The sequence below is a fragment of the Rhinolophus sinicus genome, chromosome 16, assembly GCF_057876585.1.
Source record: "Rhinolophus sinicus isolate RSI-liver-muscle chromosome 16, RSI-T2T, whole genome shotgun sequence".
In the NCBI taxonomy this organism is placed as follows: Eukaryota; Metazoa; Chordata; class Mammalia; order Chiroptera; family Rhinolophidae; genus Rhinolophus; species Rhinolophus sinicus.
Genome location: NC_142516.1, coordinates 102,884,329 through 102,900,229, shown reverse-complemented (window position 1 = coordinate 102,900,229; position 15,901 = coordinate 102,884,329). Strand labels below are relative to the sequence as shown.

At 37.1% G+C, this 15,901-nt stretch overlaps 1 protein-coding gene across 8 annotated transcripts in view; it reads right to left on the bottom strand.

The window, feature by feature from the left end:
* The window catches only part of LRCH1 (leucine rich repeats and calponin homology domain containing 1), a 201,026-nt gene that overhangs the window by 46,101 nt on the left and 139,024 nt on the right, over positions 1 to 15,901 (bottom strand). For 4 of the 8 annotated variants that reach the window (XM_019753551.3, XM_019753556.3, XM_088792772.1 and 1 more), the window contains exons 5-9: positions 10,129 to 10,265; positions 9,257 to 9,384; positions 7,997 to 8,060; positions 4,969 to 5,074; positions 2,797 to 2,924 (exon numbers count right to left, since the gene is read on the bottom strand). In XM_019753551.3, coding sequence (XP_019609110.1) covers positions 2,797 to 2,924; positions 4,969 to 5,074; positions 7,997 to 8,060; positions 9,257 to 9,384; positions 10,129 to 10,265 — 563 coding nt within the window. Of the gene's footprint in view, positions 1 to 2,796; positions 2,928 to 4,968; positions 5,075 to 7,996; positions 8,061 to 9,256; positions 9,385 to 10,128; positions 10,266 to 15,901 lie in introns of all 8 variants that reach the window. The other 4 variants (XM_019753550.3, XM_019753553.3, XM_019753552.3 and 1 more) reach the window with 1 other exon arrangement.

The window sequence follows — 15,901 nt, the reverse complement described above, 5'->3', positions numbered from 1 at the left end:
TGTGTAAAACAGTGAAAATTTGAGTCCCCGACATGCACAGGAGACTGAACAAGGCGACACTCTGCCTTCTTGTTCCAGCTCTCCTGTGTCAACAAGTGTCTTCTTCAGCGTCTATTTAGTGCCACATTTTCACATTTTTGTGCATTTTTTGGGGGGATTTTGCTGTTTAAAATGCTCCCAAGCATAGTGCTGAAGTGTGGCCCAGTGTTCCTAAGCGCAAGAAGGCTGTGGTGTGCCTTACGGAGGAAACACACTTCCCTTAGGCCTGAGTTACAGTGGTGCTCATCACAAGGTCAGTGTTAATGAGCCAACAATATGTATTAAATAAGGTGTCTTTAAACAGAAACACACATAAATACAATAAAATACATACAATGCAGTAAAACAAGGTTATGTACTGACCATTTGACAAAAATATTGTGACCAGAGGTTTGCGGGAACCCAACCCTGTATTTACTCCGGGAACAATGGCTCTGAATTTGATAATTCGGTGTTTGAAGCGACTGGATAGAACAGAACTGCCACGCATAATGAGGATCAAATGTAGTTATAAAAGCACAAGATGCTAATTCAGTGAAGAGAGGGAACGGAATTATATAAAACACAGAACTCTCCACCCTAAAGGACTGAGTGGTCAGCACACTTGTTGGGTGTCAAACACACACTCACAGGCTTTTAAAGTGATGTAACTCAAGGCTAAAATGGGTCTGGTTTTCAACATATGACTTTTCATTGTAGATTTAAGTTTTATTTTAGTACCATTCTTCTCTCGACTTCCTAAGAGAAGATTCTTGTGGGAGCAGGCACCTAGGAAACATTTGCTGAGGAGATTTCAACATCCTTATCTGCTCTGTTATGTAGACTCTGCTCACAGGATCCATGCTGTACAGCAGCCATTTCCACGAAGACCTTTGCTTCCTAAAATCTCTGAATCTAGGGAAATTTACTTTTCTTAAACAATATGCTTTATTTTACTAATTGCTTTGATTGTTTTCCTTCAGGGTTTCCATCTTTAGTTCTCAACCTAAGACGAAGTCTTCATAAAATAAAGACAAAAGCCCAATTTTCCATGTTTTGTGATAGGCTCATCCCAGAGCTGGTAGACAGGGGTCAAATCTGTGAGAACCTTGTGAGAACCAGTGGCCTCAGAGCAATGTCGTTAGATTTGCACTTTAGGAGAATGGTTGGTGGCAGAACGGAGAGAGAGAGAAAGAAAATGAACGTGTGTGTGTGTGTGTGTGTGTGTGTGTGTGTGTGTGTGTGTGTAAATGCATGCATGTGCATGCAGGGGGCAGGATGTTGGGCGAGTAGTTAGGATGCGAAGGACTCCTGCAGTCATGAAAATAAGAAATGATTATAAGCTCAAGTAAAGCAATGTCAATGGAGGTGGAGGGCAGAAACGAGGTAGTGGGTATGAGATATTTTGAAACAAGAATTGATGGATTCATGATGGATTAGATAAAAAGAGTTAAGGATCTCTGTTTTATCCTTCTATAGGCATACCTTGTTTTACTGCTCTTCACTTTATTGAGCTTCTCAGATACTGCGTTTTTTAAAAGTCAAAGGTAAGACCCTCCACCAGCAAAAAGATTATGATTCCCTGAAGGTTCAGATGATGGCTAGCATTTTTTAGCAATAAAGTATTTTTAAGTTAAGGCAGGTACATTTTTTTAGATATAATGCTATTGCACACTTAATAGATGACAGTATAATGTAAACATACTTTTATATGCACCAGAAAACCAAAAAATTCATGTCATCTACTTTATTGCAATATTGGCTTTATTGCAACGGTCTGGAACCAAACCACAATATCTGTGAGGTATGCCTGTATGTAACTTCTGTAATCTTCGTTTCTACAAACATTAAGTCCTATGGAAGGTTCTTTATTTTTGTCCTTGAGGGCATAAAGATCTCTTGAGCACACGAGGGAATTATAGTGTAAAATTCAGCTATTTTCTTCCCAGTTCCCTTGGAGGTGAGGCCCAGAGACATTAGTTGAGACAGAGTCCAGACATCATAACACAATTCTCAGGAAATAAGGATGAGCTATCAGAGACCCCACACTTGGCTTTAACACATTAACTCAGAGACCATCATCCCTCAGAAACCACCATGAATCTGAATTTTACCAAAAGGATTATCCTCATGATTCTTAGGTGCCACAACCTGAATCATAAAGACTGGCAGAAACATACCAAGGCACATAAGTGGAACCTTAAACACCAGCATTAGTAAAAGGCTAGTTTTTCTCTCTTCTTTTTGCCAATACTATGATGAAGCTTCACCTGACAGCTGAGTGACTTCACCCAACCTTTCAACACCTCAGTGCAACTACAACAGTTCAGAAGTAAGTGTCCTCGGAGTGACCTTTCCAAAAAGGGAAGACATTCATGTCCAGATTGTAAATCTCCGTTTTTCTCTTTATACTATGAATATACTTATTCCCAAGTAAAGCATTTATCTAGAATACATTGAAGAGAATGTGCAACTTGTCTAGTTTCACTTTTACTGAATGGTCATAGAATTCTGATGTTTGCTAACTGATGTGGTGCACTGGGTAGTGGAAAGTTGAGTATTTTCGGAATACAAAAGAAAATCATACATATATGCTAACACATGGAGAGGTATGTATGGGAGGGACTGACTCCTAATGTCAGAAAATAAACATGCTGAACTTTGAAAAGATGTTATCAAGACCCGAAGAAGTTGACATTTCGGGTGATGGATTGGTAACCTTGAACGAACCTTGAACCATAAATAATAAATAAAAAAATTAGTTGATCCTCAACTTGCCTTAATACAGTTTATAAATTCTGAGTGCAGAACATCTGTTCCATGGGTAAATTGGTCTCTTTCTTCTCCTGAGTTGTCATTGTCACCCACAAGGGAAGGCTCTGGTTGAAATTCCTGATGAAATTCCCCTACTAGGAAAATACGGAGATAGACAGAAAGCATGATTTTACAAACAAATGAACAAACCACAGATTACCCTCAAATGTATCATCTATTATTTCAATCTTCTCTCTTACCTCTTAAGGAGGTGTATGAATGACCCACGCTTTCCCTTCCCTGAAGGATGTAAGGAAAAGATAAAAAAAAGAAGAGGAAGAAAAGGCAAAGAAATAGAAAACCCTAAATGGAATTTTACAGTCAAGGCTTCTATATGTCTTAGTTCCTTATGAAAGAAATGAAGTTTCCTCTTACTTTTTTAAGGAACAGAGAAAATAATTATAAAAAGAGAGCAATTTGTGCTCTGAGCAATGTGTGACGGGTAACTATTTCAAATTCAAAATTCAACAACTATTTATTGAGCAACTACTAAATGGCTGGTATTATGCTAAACATTGAAGGGATTTTAAAAATCAGTCAAACCTGACTCATGGTCCTTAAGTAGTAAACAATCTCAAGGAAGAGTGTGGGAAGGAAGTAAGACAAGAACCTAAAATCATTACAAAGATGTAACTCTGAGAAGGGTCATAGAAGGGATAAAACATTCTCAGAGCACATCCAACTAGAATGTATTCCTAAAGGTTTGGGAGAGGCAAAAGGAACACTAAGCAGATCTCTGCTCTCTGATCTGAAAACCAATGGGCACTTTTAAGGATTCCTGGCCAGCAGAATACTCACTTCTACTATAGAGGGGAAAAAACTCACTGCTAACAAATTGTGTAATTATTTTATTCTTAAAATTTGCCTAAAATACTACCTTCTATACTGTATAATATACTAAAACTTATCTAAATTAGCAAAGTGGCAGTTATAATTTTGCATAAAGTATACAGTTTTTTGGGGGACAACATACGGTTCCAAATATGATCTCAGATCAATATAAATGCTAAACTTAAGTACTCAATTTAAAAACCTAAATGTAAGAAGTGAAAGTGAACACCAAAGTTTGAGTTGGTTTAAATGGATTTCTCATCACTAATGAAAGCATATTCTAATTGTTAGGGAAATAATCTGCATATAAACCCAGTTCTATACCATTCATGCATCATGAAATAGTTTGTCACAAATTGGTAAACATAAAATTTTAGTATTTTCTTTAAAAGTCATTGAATAAACAGTAGTCAAAATACTGCCATAATGCAATAGATGAGGGCTTCTCACCAAGATATGAAATACATGACTAGGATTTTGAAGGTATGCAAGACATACGAGTAGAGCGCTTAGTGACCATTCGGTGATTATTAAAGAACCACAGAACTTTAGAGCTACAGAAGACATGAGAGATTACCTAATCTAAACATCTCATACACAGGTGTGAGAATTAACATCAATTGACTTGTCCAAAGTCAAGCTGGGGGACACGTCTCAACTACACATTTCCTACTCTCACATATTGTTAGCTGTGGCCATGTAAGTCTAGCTTATAAATGATGGATACTCCTTCTAGGTTCAGTCCATTAAAACTTCCTGTAAGCAAACCTCCATGCTCTTCCTTTCCTGCCTTGAAACAGATGGACTGGGAAACTTTGGAAGTCTTGTGTTAGGTAAACACAGTGGAGTCACAGCATGAAAGGAGCTTGGGTCCTTGAATTACCAAGCGGTAGGGAGTTGCCTGTCAATCACTAATGATTACTTAGACTTGATTTGGGGGTTTTATGTGTTATAATAACTATAGTTATCTGAAATAATATATCTATATATCAATATTTTCTTTCCAATAATGGATCTAAAGAATCTTGTATAAGTCTTCAGAATGAGTACAGCTCCATGACTGTCTAGCTACATGACCGCTGGCAAGTTACTGAAACTCTCTGAGCCTATAAAATGGAAGTTATTAGAGTATTTACCTCAGAGTTTTAACTTTCAATGAGTTCAGCTTCACAGATTAGTACAGTACCTGGTGCATAGGAAATGCTCAACAAACATTAACTATTATCATTGCCATGTCTGTATATATTGTAAACACAGCATTTGACTGAAAAACAAGTACTTTCTCCTCATGCTTCATTCTCACACCTTTTACTGGACTAAGGTGATGGCAAGAGTCCTCCTTGATGATCTGTTCTTCTTCCATGATATTTGACATTGGCACATTGAGGCTAACAGTGTCTTCATCAGAAGGCTAAAAGGAAACAAGGTACTGCTTCATTCAAGGGGGAAGTGTTATCAATATAGATTAAGATAATGCTATGTGATTAAAAAAAACAGACTGAGATTCTCAAAAACATAATATCGAATAAAAGATGCCCAATACAAAGGACAATTCCACTGATATAAGTTCAAAAATGGGCAAAACTAATCCATGGTGTTTGAAGTCAGGAAAGCAGCTGCTGCTGGGTTGGAGGGGGTGGGCGCGCAAGTGGGGCTCTCCAGGTGCCGGTCAAGTTTTCTTTCCTGAACTGGCAGCTGTGATATGGGTGTGCTCACTTTGTCAGAATTCACTGAGCAAACACTCATGTACTTCTTTGTACGTATGTTTTGAGCTGAAATTTTATCAGGTGCCTGACGGTATTTTCTAACCTAAGAGTCAGGGCACTAAGAAGGCCTACGTAACACCTGACAGAACAAAGAAATGCTTGCAAACGCACTATCACACTAGCTCTAAGTCTCACCAATTGTTTTAATAGTAATGTTACTGTGAGATCTGACAACAACATTGATTTACCAAAACTCCAGTAAGGTTTCATGCGGCTCGTCACAAAAAGCAAGCAGTCTACTTCTGTGACAATGTTCATTTATTTACAGTGCATTTCATGTACAACACTACACTTCCATTCATTTCCGTTTTAGGACAAGGATGCTGTATTAAAAGTATAAAAGTGCTAAATGATTATAGGATTTAAACAGAACATGTGTTTTGTGTAGTTTTCAGAATAACACTTCAATTTGGTAATCAGAGCTAGTTCTCTCTGGGGCGGGGGTCGAGGGAGGTCTTGCTTCCCACACCAGTTGATGAAGTTTATTCAGAAAATCTATGATTCTGTCACAAATGAAATATGGAGTCTCATTTATCTTCCTATGGCTCCACTTCAGTGTTGCTATTTAGTGAAAAGCTTTCCAAATCACAGAGATCAGGAACCTCCATAGAATATACTTCTATGGAATATGTGGCTTGCTTCTAAATTCCCGAGGCTATCACTGTGAGAGTGCAGTGTTCGTTTACTTTTGGACATGTTCACAAATTGTTCAGAAACTGGCAGGAAACAAATATGCATTTCATTCATTAAACAGATATTCACTGAGCCCCAATTTTTTGGCTTGTTTATCTTGAGAAAAATGTGTTTTTAACCTCTTAATGACATGCCAAATCAATCAGATAATAGCAGCAGCCAAAGAAAGGGAATGAGGTGTGATCTTTGAACCTCACAATGAGATACAAGTGGGGAGCAAGATTAACCGACCATGCATGGTAAAATATTGCCAAAGTGAAAACAGAAAGCTACACAGGGTAATTCAGAACCCTTATCTTCGTAATAAAGCAAATTTGTTGGAGGCCTTCTCAGGTAATGAGGCTACAATGTGAGACAAGAAAAGGCCAAAGGGATGATTTGTACATTTTATGCTATTGAATGTAATCCTCTCTATAGTTCTTCTTCCTCCCACCCTCCTCTCCTATTAAAAACTCAGCAAAATTCCAAAGATAAGCAACTAGTTAAAAGGGAGAGAATAAACGCTTGGCCTTCTCTTTTAGAATGATATTAGCATCCTATTTATACTAAGTGAGAACAAAAGGATAATGAAGTTCTTTGTGTAATGTTTCTTAATGAACTTAATTATCCTTAGAAGACAGATAAAGGATAAAGCACAGTCTGTCTTAATTGCATAGAAAATAAGCCTAGGGTAAATAATTTCTGAAACAATGGGGCATTTCAGGGACTTATGAGTTTTAATAAAGCTAAAGGGGTGGAATTAAATACAACTTATAAAGAAATGTGTTGAGTATTTTCTCCCCCAAGGAACCATGGTAAAGTATTCATGCGGCTCCATGAAAGTCACTTCCTTTTATTGACACTGGCCTTTTTCACCTGCCTACTAACTCTTCCTTTTGCATGTTCTACATTAGAATGGTTTTAAGGTTTCCAAGTTTTTTGTTTTTTTAATACACTGCTTTGTAAAGCATTTTTTAGTAAATTCAAGTACCTTAGCTACATATTAAACCTCAAATGTCTGAAGATAACTGGAAAAAGGCTTTTTTCCTAGAATCACACATAATCAAAATATAGATTCCTTAGATGGAGTAATTGGCCTACTAACTACATCGTCAAAGAGTATAATGTTTCAAACTCTACAACCACAAAATCTCAGCAAATTCTCTCAACAAGGGAAGACCTGATGATACATCATCGCCTACTCACTCTACCTGTCTCTTCTAGCTCCCCTGGTCAAGAAGCTCCATTTAATGGTATAACATTGAGCGATTTGGGGGAATCTAATAGACTATGAATGAAGTAACAAATGTGCTAAATGAGCTTTTTTATAACCACTTTCAGAAGCTCTAGTGTAGGAAGTCTGTTATCTTACAAATAATTAAACTTTAACCCAATGATCTGAAAAAGAGTTTCAGGAAACAAATATTGCTATATAAATTATGGCTACTCATAAATGCATTTCCTTGGAGTAAACTGCTAAAATGCAATGTACATTTGATTCCTGAAATTTATGCATGCACAACTCTTTCCTTAATTACTCTGTAATTTAAAAACAAATATATTTATAAAAAATGCCTCAAGGATATTTGCACATCACTTAGTCATTTCATAACATTTATTAAGCATTCAAGAATATTCCAGATAATATGGGGGTGTGGGAGGAGGGGAAAGAGATAGGAACCCTACTTCTGAGACAGTTACAAAATATAAAGATGCAGAAAAACAGCTAATATTTATATACTACTTGGAGGATTTCAAATTGCTTTCACAAACATTATCACATATTTCCAGGCAGGGCGGTTAATGCCTTTTATCAGAGAGGCGTTCAATGAATGCAGCAGATATATCTAGAAGCATAGAAGGAAAAAAAATCACAAACGGATCATGAACTTTACCTCTGTGGCAGATAATCGTTTATCTCCATTATCACTTCCAACGCCTGAGTCAGAATCCTTCTTGCTGGGATAGATGCCATCGATATTGAATTCATTTAGAAAAAATTAAAAATCACAAAGTTCACAAGATACATCAATTTATATTCAAACAATGACTTTGCCATACAAATTTTTATTATTATCGTAAGGCAACAAATGAGCCCAGCCCCATAGTAAAGAATATTAAGGCAAGGCCCTAATGAAAACCAGATACTTGTACTGTCTAAATAGAGTACAAAATAAATTCTTTGTGTTCAGTTTCATGGATTTACACTCTAACCAAGCAGCCTGCTTTTAGAAACAGTTAATAATTTTCTTATTTTCCTGATTCTAGCATAAAAGAAAAGCAAAAACGATGTAATTGTTTTTACCTCTTATATTCTGAAACGTTGGTAACTTTCAATAATTCTGTAAACTTTAATCTGACTAAATAGATTTGATGGTATGTTTAAAAAAAATAATGAATACATATTTTAAGGATTATATAAAGGTACCATTAAGGTAGACTGAGATTTTAAGTCATCAGTTCAGTTTTTAAGTAAAAAGTTAAGGGAAGTTTCTGCAGTGAAGACATCTCAAAAACAATCTGTGTTTCTATAAGTGGATTCAGTGTGGGAATTTTGTTCTCTGAAATTCAAGGCCAGATTTATGCCATAAAAAGGCCAAGGACCTGTGAAAGGATTCTAACACTTCCATTCTAAACAGGAAATGCCAAAACTATGCATACTGCATTTTTAAAAGACAATTAAAAAAATAAAGCCTGCAGTTTTTCTTAACAATGTTCCAGAAGCATATTAAAAAGTTAATAATTAAAAAAGGCATGTCTGAGCTTGATGTTGCTGTTTTAACTGATAAGTAAAAATGCCTATATTTATATTATAGATGTTATTTATAAGGATATATATATATATAAGGATATATAATATAAGGATATATATATATATATATAATATAAATACACATGAGTGTGCACATACATGCACACACATAGAGGACTAAAGAAGGACTGATTATTGATTAGGAGAGAGTAGATAAGATTCAAGAGATGTCAAAATATTATCAACAGGATCAATTTTCTCCTTACTCCAAAAGTCTGAAACTCTGAGTTAGAAATCTGCATTGGTTAAGTGGAGCAAAGGGATTTTTGGAGTTAGTTACCTGGAACAGCTTGGCCTAGACAAATTCTAAACAGGGGCTTTGAGGCAGTGCAGTCACACTCACCTGTCTTCCACCTGCTGGTGTAATTGCGGCCTCTCCATTGTGTGGAGGTAAAGGGAATCAGTTGTCTTAATCTGACATGCTTGTATGCTCAGATACTTGAATATGTGCACTTTGCCCTTTGTGCAAATCTATGGGGAAATTGATAATATGTATTTTTTTAATGGCAAAACAAAATATAAACACTTGACAACTCTATATATTTCAATGTTTGCATTTTCATTTTAAGTAATACTTCAACGATGCACACCAAATGTGATCTATCCAAAACGTGTAAGAATTTAGGCAGTCAAGTCCTCCAAATTCCACTTTGAATAGAAAACCATACTCAAGCAATTTTTGGTGTTTCTTGCACTAAAATGCAAAATTCTAACAAATGTGTTTAAGCACACATAATGTAAAAAGTATAGAAGTCAGATAACTGACCTGTTAACGTTCCAATTCTGGAAGCATATATGCTTCATTTTTTTCTCACATAGTTTAATATTTGAACTTGAATCTTGTCTCTACATAATTAATAATCATATTTCAAAATGTTTAAGCTCCATTTTCCAGCTAACATTAAAGTAAGGAATATATTACTCTTTTTTGTAAGCCATACACTCCATGAAAACATTTCAAATAATAAAATAATCAAGTATGGGATTGCGGTGATTAAAAGAGTGAGCCAAATGCTGGTAAGTGGACTTGATGTAGCAGAAGACAACTTACTGTAGTCAGAGTCACCCAAGGTTTCATCTTTTTGGAGATTATGACTGCTTACAATTATGTCTAATGCAACATTAAATCAGCAGAATATGAAAAAAACTGGCTGTGTTGAGAGTTGCCTGAGCCCTAGTGATACCATATCCCATATACATTTGCCAGACCCTCACCTGTGCCGGAGGAGACTGCAAAGGGTTATTCTCAAGTAGTAATACTTGCAGCTGCTTCATCTCTCTAAAACAAATGGGAATCACGAGCACTTTATTGCAGGAAAAGTCAAACTTTACCAAGGGAAGATCTACTAGTTCTAAAAAAAACAGGAAAAAAAGAAAGAAAAACAAAAAACTCAGAAAGCAACAAGATTAAATAGCCAGACATTCAAAAATTTACTTTCTGTTTATCAGGAAAAATGTCATTAGCATAATATTAAAGCAAGTTGTACATCAGGGATATAAAGTATATATATATATATATATATATATATATATATATATATATATATAATGTATAATATTTTATCAAAGGGAAGGGGAAATCTTCCATTGGGAGCCCAATAAATTTAAAATGTTGTTAGTGCTGATAAGAGCTGGAAATACTTGACATTTGCAATATCCACTGTTTAAAAAGGTTTTTGTATTTTTTTAACCCCAGCAAAACAATCACATTAGCCACACCACACAGAACCCATTTATGTTTTAACTTTAAAATGTCTCCAAGCAGTACCTGCTAGTATATAAATAATACGTTAATTACAGAATATTCTTCTCTATTTAATGTATCTGGGCTGGCATAACTTCAGAACTAGTTTCAAGAAATATGTTCATGGTGCTTTAACTTCACTTTAAAAAACAAATGCTATCTACTTCAGAATTTTGCAGCGGACCTTGTAATCCTGATTTGATAGGGTTTTATTCTACTGCTTTTAAAATGTCTTCTGTAGCTCCACAAACAAGACAGAACATTATATTTAGCTTAAAATCCCCACCCAATGGCACAGTAAACACTCAGTAATTTCAAGTATTCCAATCAACATTGGCAGCTGCAAGAAACGAAGTCAAATATATTCCATAGAGCAAAGAGGCTGACCCACTTAGTGACGTGGACAAACCACTGAGATCTCTATGAGAGAGACTCAGGAGGGTTCATTGCTGACCGGGCCTCACCACATTCGTTATGGGACCTGGTGAAGAGTGAAATGCGGTGCTTTTGAATATTCAGGGAGTTCCAAAGCAGGAGGGACAGGAACTATAAAAGAGGAACCAGAGACCAATGCAGTGCCCTGGAGTAAGAATTAACACTATTCCTCCTCTCCCCTTGCGAGACTCAAGGGTTTTCACATCATTCAGCAGTACTTCTTCAAGTCCCACCAACAGTGAGTCACCTAGCAACCAGTATCTCTTCTCCAGCATTCAACTCACTCTGGGCTGTAAGGGACTTTCCTTCTTTCACACTTCAGTGAACTACGTACTTTGTATTAAAGGAAGGAGTCATGGAACTGAAATGCTAGAAAGAAGACAAAAGAGCATGAACTCCGCAGGTCCCAAACTCAGGCAGCTGGGTTAGAGAAACTCAGGAAGTATATTTTTCAAATCACCCTGAGTAATTCAATGCTCAAACCTAGCTCTCCCTAATCAGATAGGTGATTTGCCTTGGGATACACTAGTCCTGGTGATTGCCTTGAGGTAAGGGCTTTGGGTGGCAAGAGGTGGAGGACAGAGGCAGCAGGTAAACCGGGAGGACAGCTTGGAATCCAGGAAGTCAAAGGAAAAGGGAAAGTAAAACCCTTGCACACATCTGTAGTTTGTTTCTAAAATGGGTAAGAATTAGGGGGATTATATATAAAGGAGTACCTCCTTGCTGTAACCTCCAGTAATATTAATCTTTCTCTTTGATGCTTAGCTTTACTCACAAAAGTTAGTATAGCAAATCAGTGGCAAATTTTAACTGGACTATGAATCTTCAGGAATTCTTTGCCACTTAAGAAGAAGACTTCTTAAAGCAAAACTGGAGGGCTAAATTCTTGAAAGACAGCAGAAGGCCGGGGGTGGGGTGGGGGGTGGGGGAGGAACAATTACAGGTAGATAAAATAAGGAATGACTTTTATAAGGACTATCCCTTTCAGTGTCAGCTTGGAACACAATGACCATCTTCGTTTAGGAAAACTAGAACCTGACAATTTCACAAGAAAATGGGGTAGATAATAACTCCAGGCCAAACAAAGAAGGTCAAAAGAAACAGCAGAAAAAGGGAGTAAGGAAAAACAAAAGTCTCATTTCTGTCTGTTGCAAAGAGGGACAATGAATGGCTACATGAATCCTCTGTCCATTTTGGTCCTGGAAAGAACAAAATACAGTCTCCTCATTGCAGCAGATGTAGTAAAACCACCACAAAATCGATATGGGTAATTAGGACATAAACTTTTTTCTTCCCTTCCTCAAATTGAAAGCATATGAGGAGGGGTACTCAAGGAGAAAAAAAACAAGTAAGTAAATATGGAAAGTCTTTAAATTCACTGCCTGAAACCATTATCAGTGCTCTTTTGTTAACAGAGTTCTCCAGAGTGAAGCAAAAAGAAACTTGATATTCAGGAAATTATTTTTTTTTTTAAAGATTTTCCAGTAAACTGATGTTTTAGCTTTGACTATATTTTAAAATATTGAACCTGAATAAACATAATTATGGACAGTATAGAAATTTGTAACTGATCTTTTTAGGGAAAGGAATGCTTTTAAGGTAAGAAGGTAAGGAGTGGTGAGAGAAACAAAAAACTTTATTTTGTAGATGCACTTTCTTTCTATACGTTTCTAAACTACTACAGGAAACTGTAAAATGATTAAATTAACTTTTCCTTTTGAAAATGAGAATTCAATTATCTGTGATGATTTCTCAGTGATTAACATGAGAGCTTAAATTTAAATAAAAGTTTTCTTCCATGCTATGAAAGGTTATATGCTTATAAATTTGCTGTTTCAGGTGTTAAAAAGTGATTAGACATTTATATAACTTAGAAAATGATCACTCCAATAAAACTAGTACCCATATGACACCATACATAATATTACAATATTATTATTGACTATACTCCTTATGCTATACTTTACATCCCCATGAATATTTTGAAACTACCAATTTATAACTCTTAATCCCTTCCCTTTTTTCACCCAACCCTCCAACTTCCCTCCCATCTGGCAATGATCAAAATGTTCTCTGTATACCTATGAGCTTGTTTTTTCTTTTGTTTGTTTCCTTATTTTGTTCTATAGGTTTCACATATAAGTGAAATCATATGGCATTTGTATTTCTCTGTCTGACTTACTCCATGCAGCACAATACCCTTTCGGTCCATGCTCGTTGTTGTAGATGACAAGACATCATTCTTTTTTATGCTGAGTAATATTCCATTGCATATATGTACCACCTCTTTTTTATCCTTTAATCCATTGATGGATACCCAGATTGTCTCCACATCTTGGCCATTGTAAGCAATGTAAATATGGGGGCACACGTCCCCTCGAAGTTATGTTTTGGGTTTCTTCAGATAAATACTAGAAGTGGGATTACTGGGTTCTTCTTTGTCTTTTGTTATAGCCTTTGTTTTAAAGTCTATTTTGTCTGGTATAAGTATTGCTATTCCAGATTTTTCAGTTTGTTTCCATTTTCATGAAATATCTTTTTCCATCCCTTTACTTTTAGCCTGTGTCTGTCTTTTGTTCTGAAGTGAGTCTCTTGTAGGCATCATATGTAAGGGTCTTGTTTTCTTTTCTTTTTTTTTTTTAAATTAAAGTTTATTGGGGTGACAATTGTTAGTAATGTTGCACAGATTTCAGGTGTACAATTCTGTATTACATCATCTATAAATCACATTGTGTATTCACCACCCAGAGTCAGTTCTCCTTCCAGCACCATATATTTGATCCCCTTTACCCTCATCTACCACGCCTTTACCCCCTTACCCTCTGATAATGGGTCTTGGTTTCTTATCCATTCAACTACCCTATATCTTTTGATTAGAGCATTTAATCCATTTATTGATGGCTATGTAGTTATTGCCATTTTCTTTTTCATATTTTTAATCTTTTTTTTTCCTTCTTCCTCTTAAAAAAGCCCCTTTAACATTTCTTGTTAACATTCTTGATGGTGATGAACTCCCTTAGTTTTTTCTTGTCTGAGACGCTCTCTATCTGTCCTTTGATTCTAAATGACAGCTTTACTGGGTAGAATAATCTTGGTTGTAGGTCCTTGCTTTTCATCACTTTGAAAGCTCTTCATCACTTTGAATATTTCGTGCCAATCCCTCTGGCCTGCAGTTTCTGTTGAGAAATCAGCTGACAGTCTTATGGGACCTCCCTTGTAGGTGACCAACTGCTTTTCTCTTGCTATTTTTAAGATTCTCTCTTTGTCTTTAACCTTTGGCATTTTAATTATGATGTGTCTTGGTATGGGCCTCTTTGGGTTCATCTTGTTTGGGACCCTCTGTGCTTCTTGGACTTGTTTGTCTATTTCCTTCACCAGGTTAGTAAAATTTTCCCTCATTTCTTCAGATAGGTTTTCAATTTCTTGTTCTCTCTCTTCTCCTTCTGGTACCCCTATGATGCAAATGTTGTTACACTAGATGTTTTCCCAGAGGTCCCTTAAACTATCTTCATTTGTTGGATTCTTTTTTCTTTTTGCTGTTCTGATTGGGTGTTTTCTGCTATTTCATCCTCCAAATCACTGATTCGATCCTCTCCTTCATCTAATCTACTGTTGATTCCCTCTAATGTATTCTTCATTTCAATTATTGTAGTCTTCATTTCTGACTGGTTCTTTTTTATGCTTTCTATCTCCGTGTTTATGTTTCCTATCTCTTTGTTGAAATTCTCACTGACATCATTGCATCCTTATAACCAGTGTTTTGAACTCTGTCTGGTAGATTGCTTATCTTCATTTTGTTTAGTTATTTTTCAGAGCTTTGTTCTTTCCTTTCATTTGGGACTTTTTTTTTTTTCGTCTCCCCATTTTGACTGCCTTCCTGCATTTGTTTCTATGTATTAGTTAGAGCTGTTATGTATCCCAGTCTCAGTAGAGAAGCCTTATGTAGTCCTGTGGGGCCCAGTGGCAGTTTCCCTGGTCACCTGAGCTGGGTAATCCAGGTGTGTCCCTTCTGTGGGTTGTATGTGCCCTATTGCAGTTGAGCCTTGGTTGCTGTTTGCACATCAATAGGAGGGATTGACCCTCAGGCTGATCAGTTGTGAGGACTGGCTATGACTACAGTGGAGGAGCAGTTGTGTAGGGGTTGACCCTATAGCACAGAATTCGCTTTAGCAGGGCTCTGGAGCCTGCCCAAGCTGTCCTTTGGGTGTGTCATTTGTGGAGGTGGTTGGTATGGTCTGAAGCTGGCCAGTGGGTTTGTTGGTTCTGGGGCCTCTTGGGAGGGACTCTGTTATAGGCCAAGGTCAGCCACTGCCTGTGCCCTGCCCGGGGTCAGTTGGTATGAGGTACAAAGTAATCTGCAGATGGTTGCCACTTGTACTGCACTTAGAAGTGCCTAGGGGAGGCTAAGCTGGGAACCGAGGCTGGCTACCATTAGTTCTGGGCTTAGGGCTGCTTAGCAAGAGGTACGGGCCATGCTGCTTGTTTCAGGTCTGTCAACCTTTGACAAATTTTAGGAAAGTCTGTAGCATAAGCCAAGACAGGCATTTGTATAGAAAAGCCACTGGAAGTGGCTTGGGTGGACCCGCAAGTTGAGTGGGGCAGGGTCTCAGGGAATCAGGGTGAATGTATGATGTTAGTGAGGTTGATGGAGACTCAGATATGGCAGCCACCTGTGTGTGTACGCTGGGAGTTGAGAGGGCCCAACAAAGAAACAACGGCTTCCACCAGCTCCTCCATCTTAAAGAAAGCTGCTCCTCCAGCCCTTTCAACTCAGCTCCTCCCCATGTCCCTAGCGCTTTCAAGCTGCTG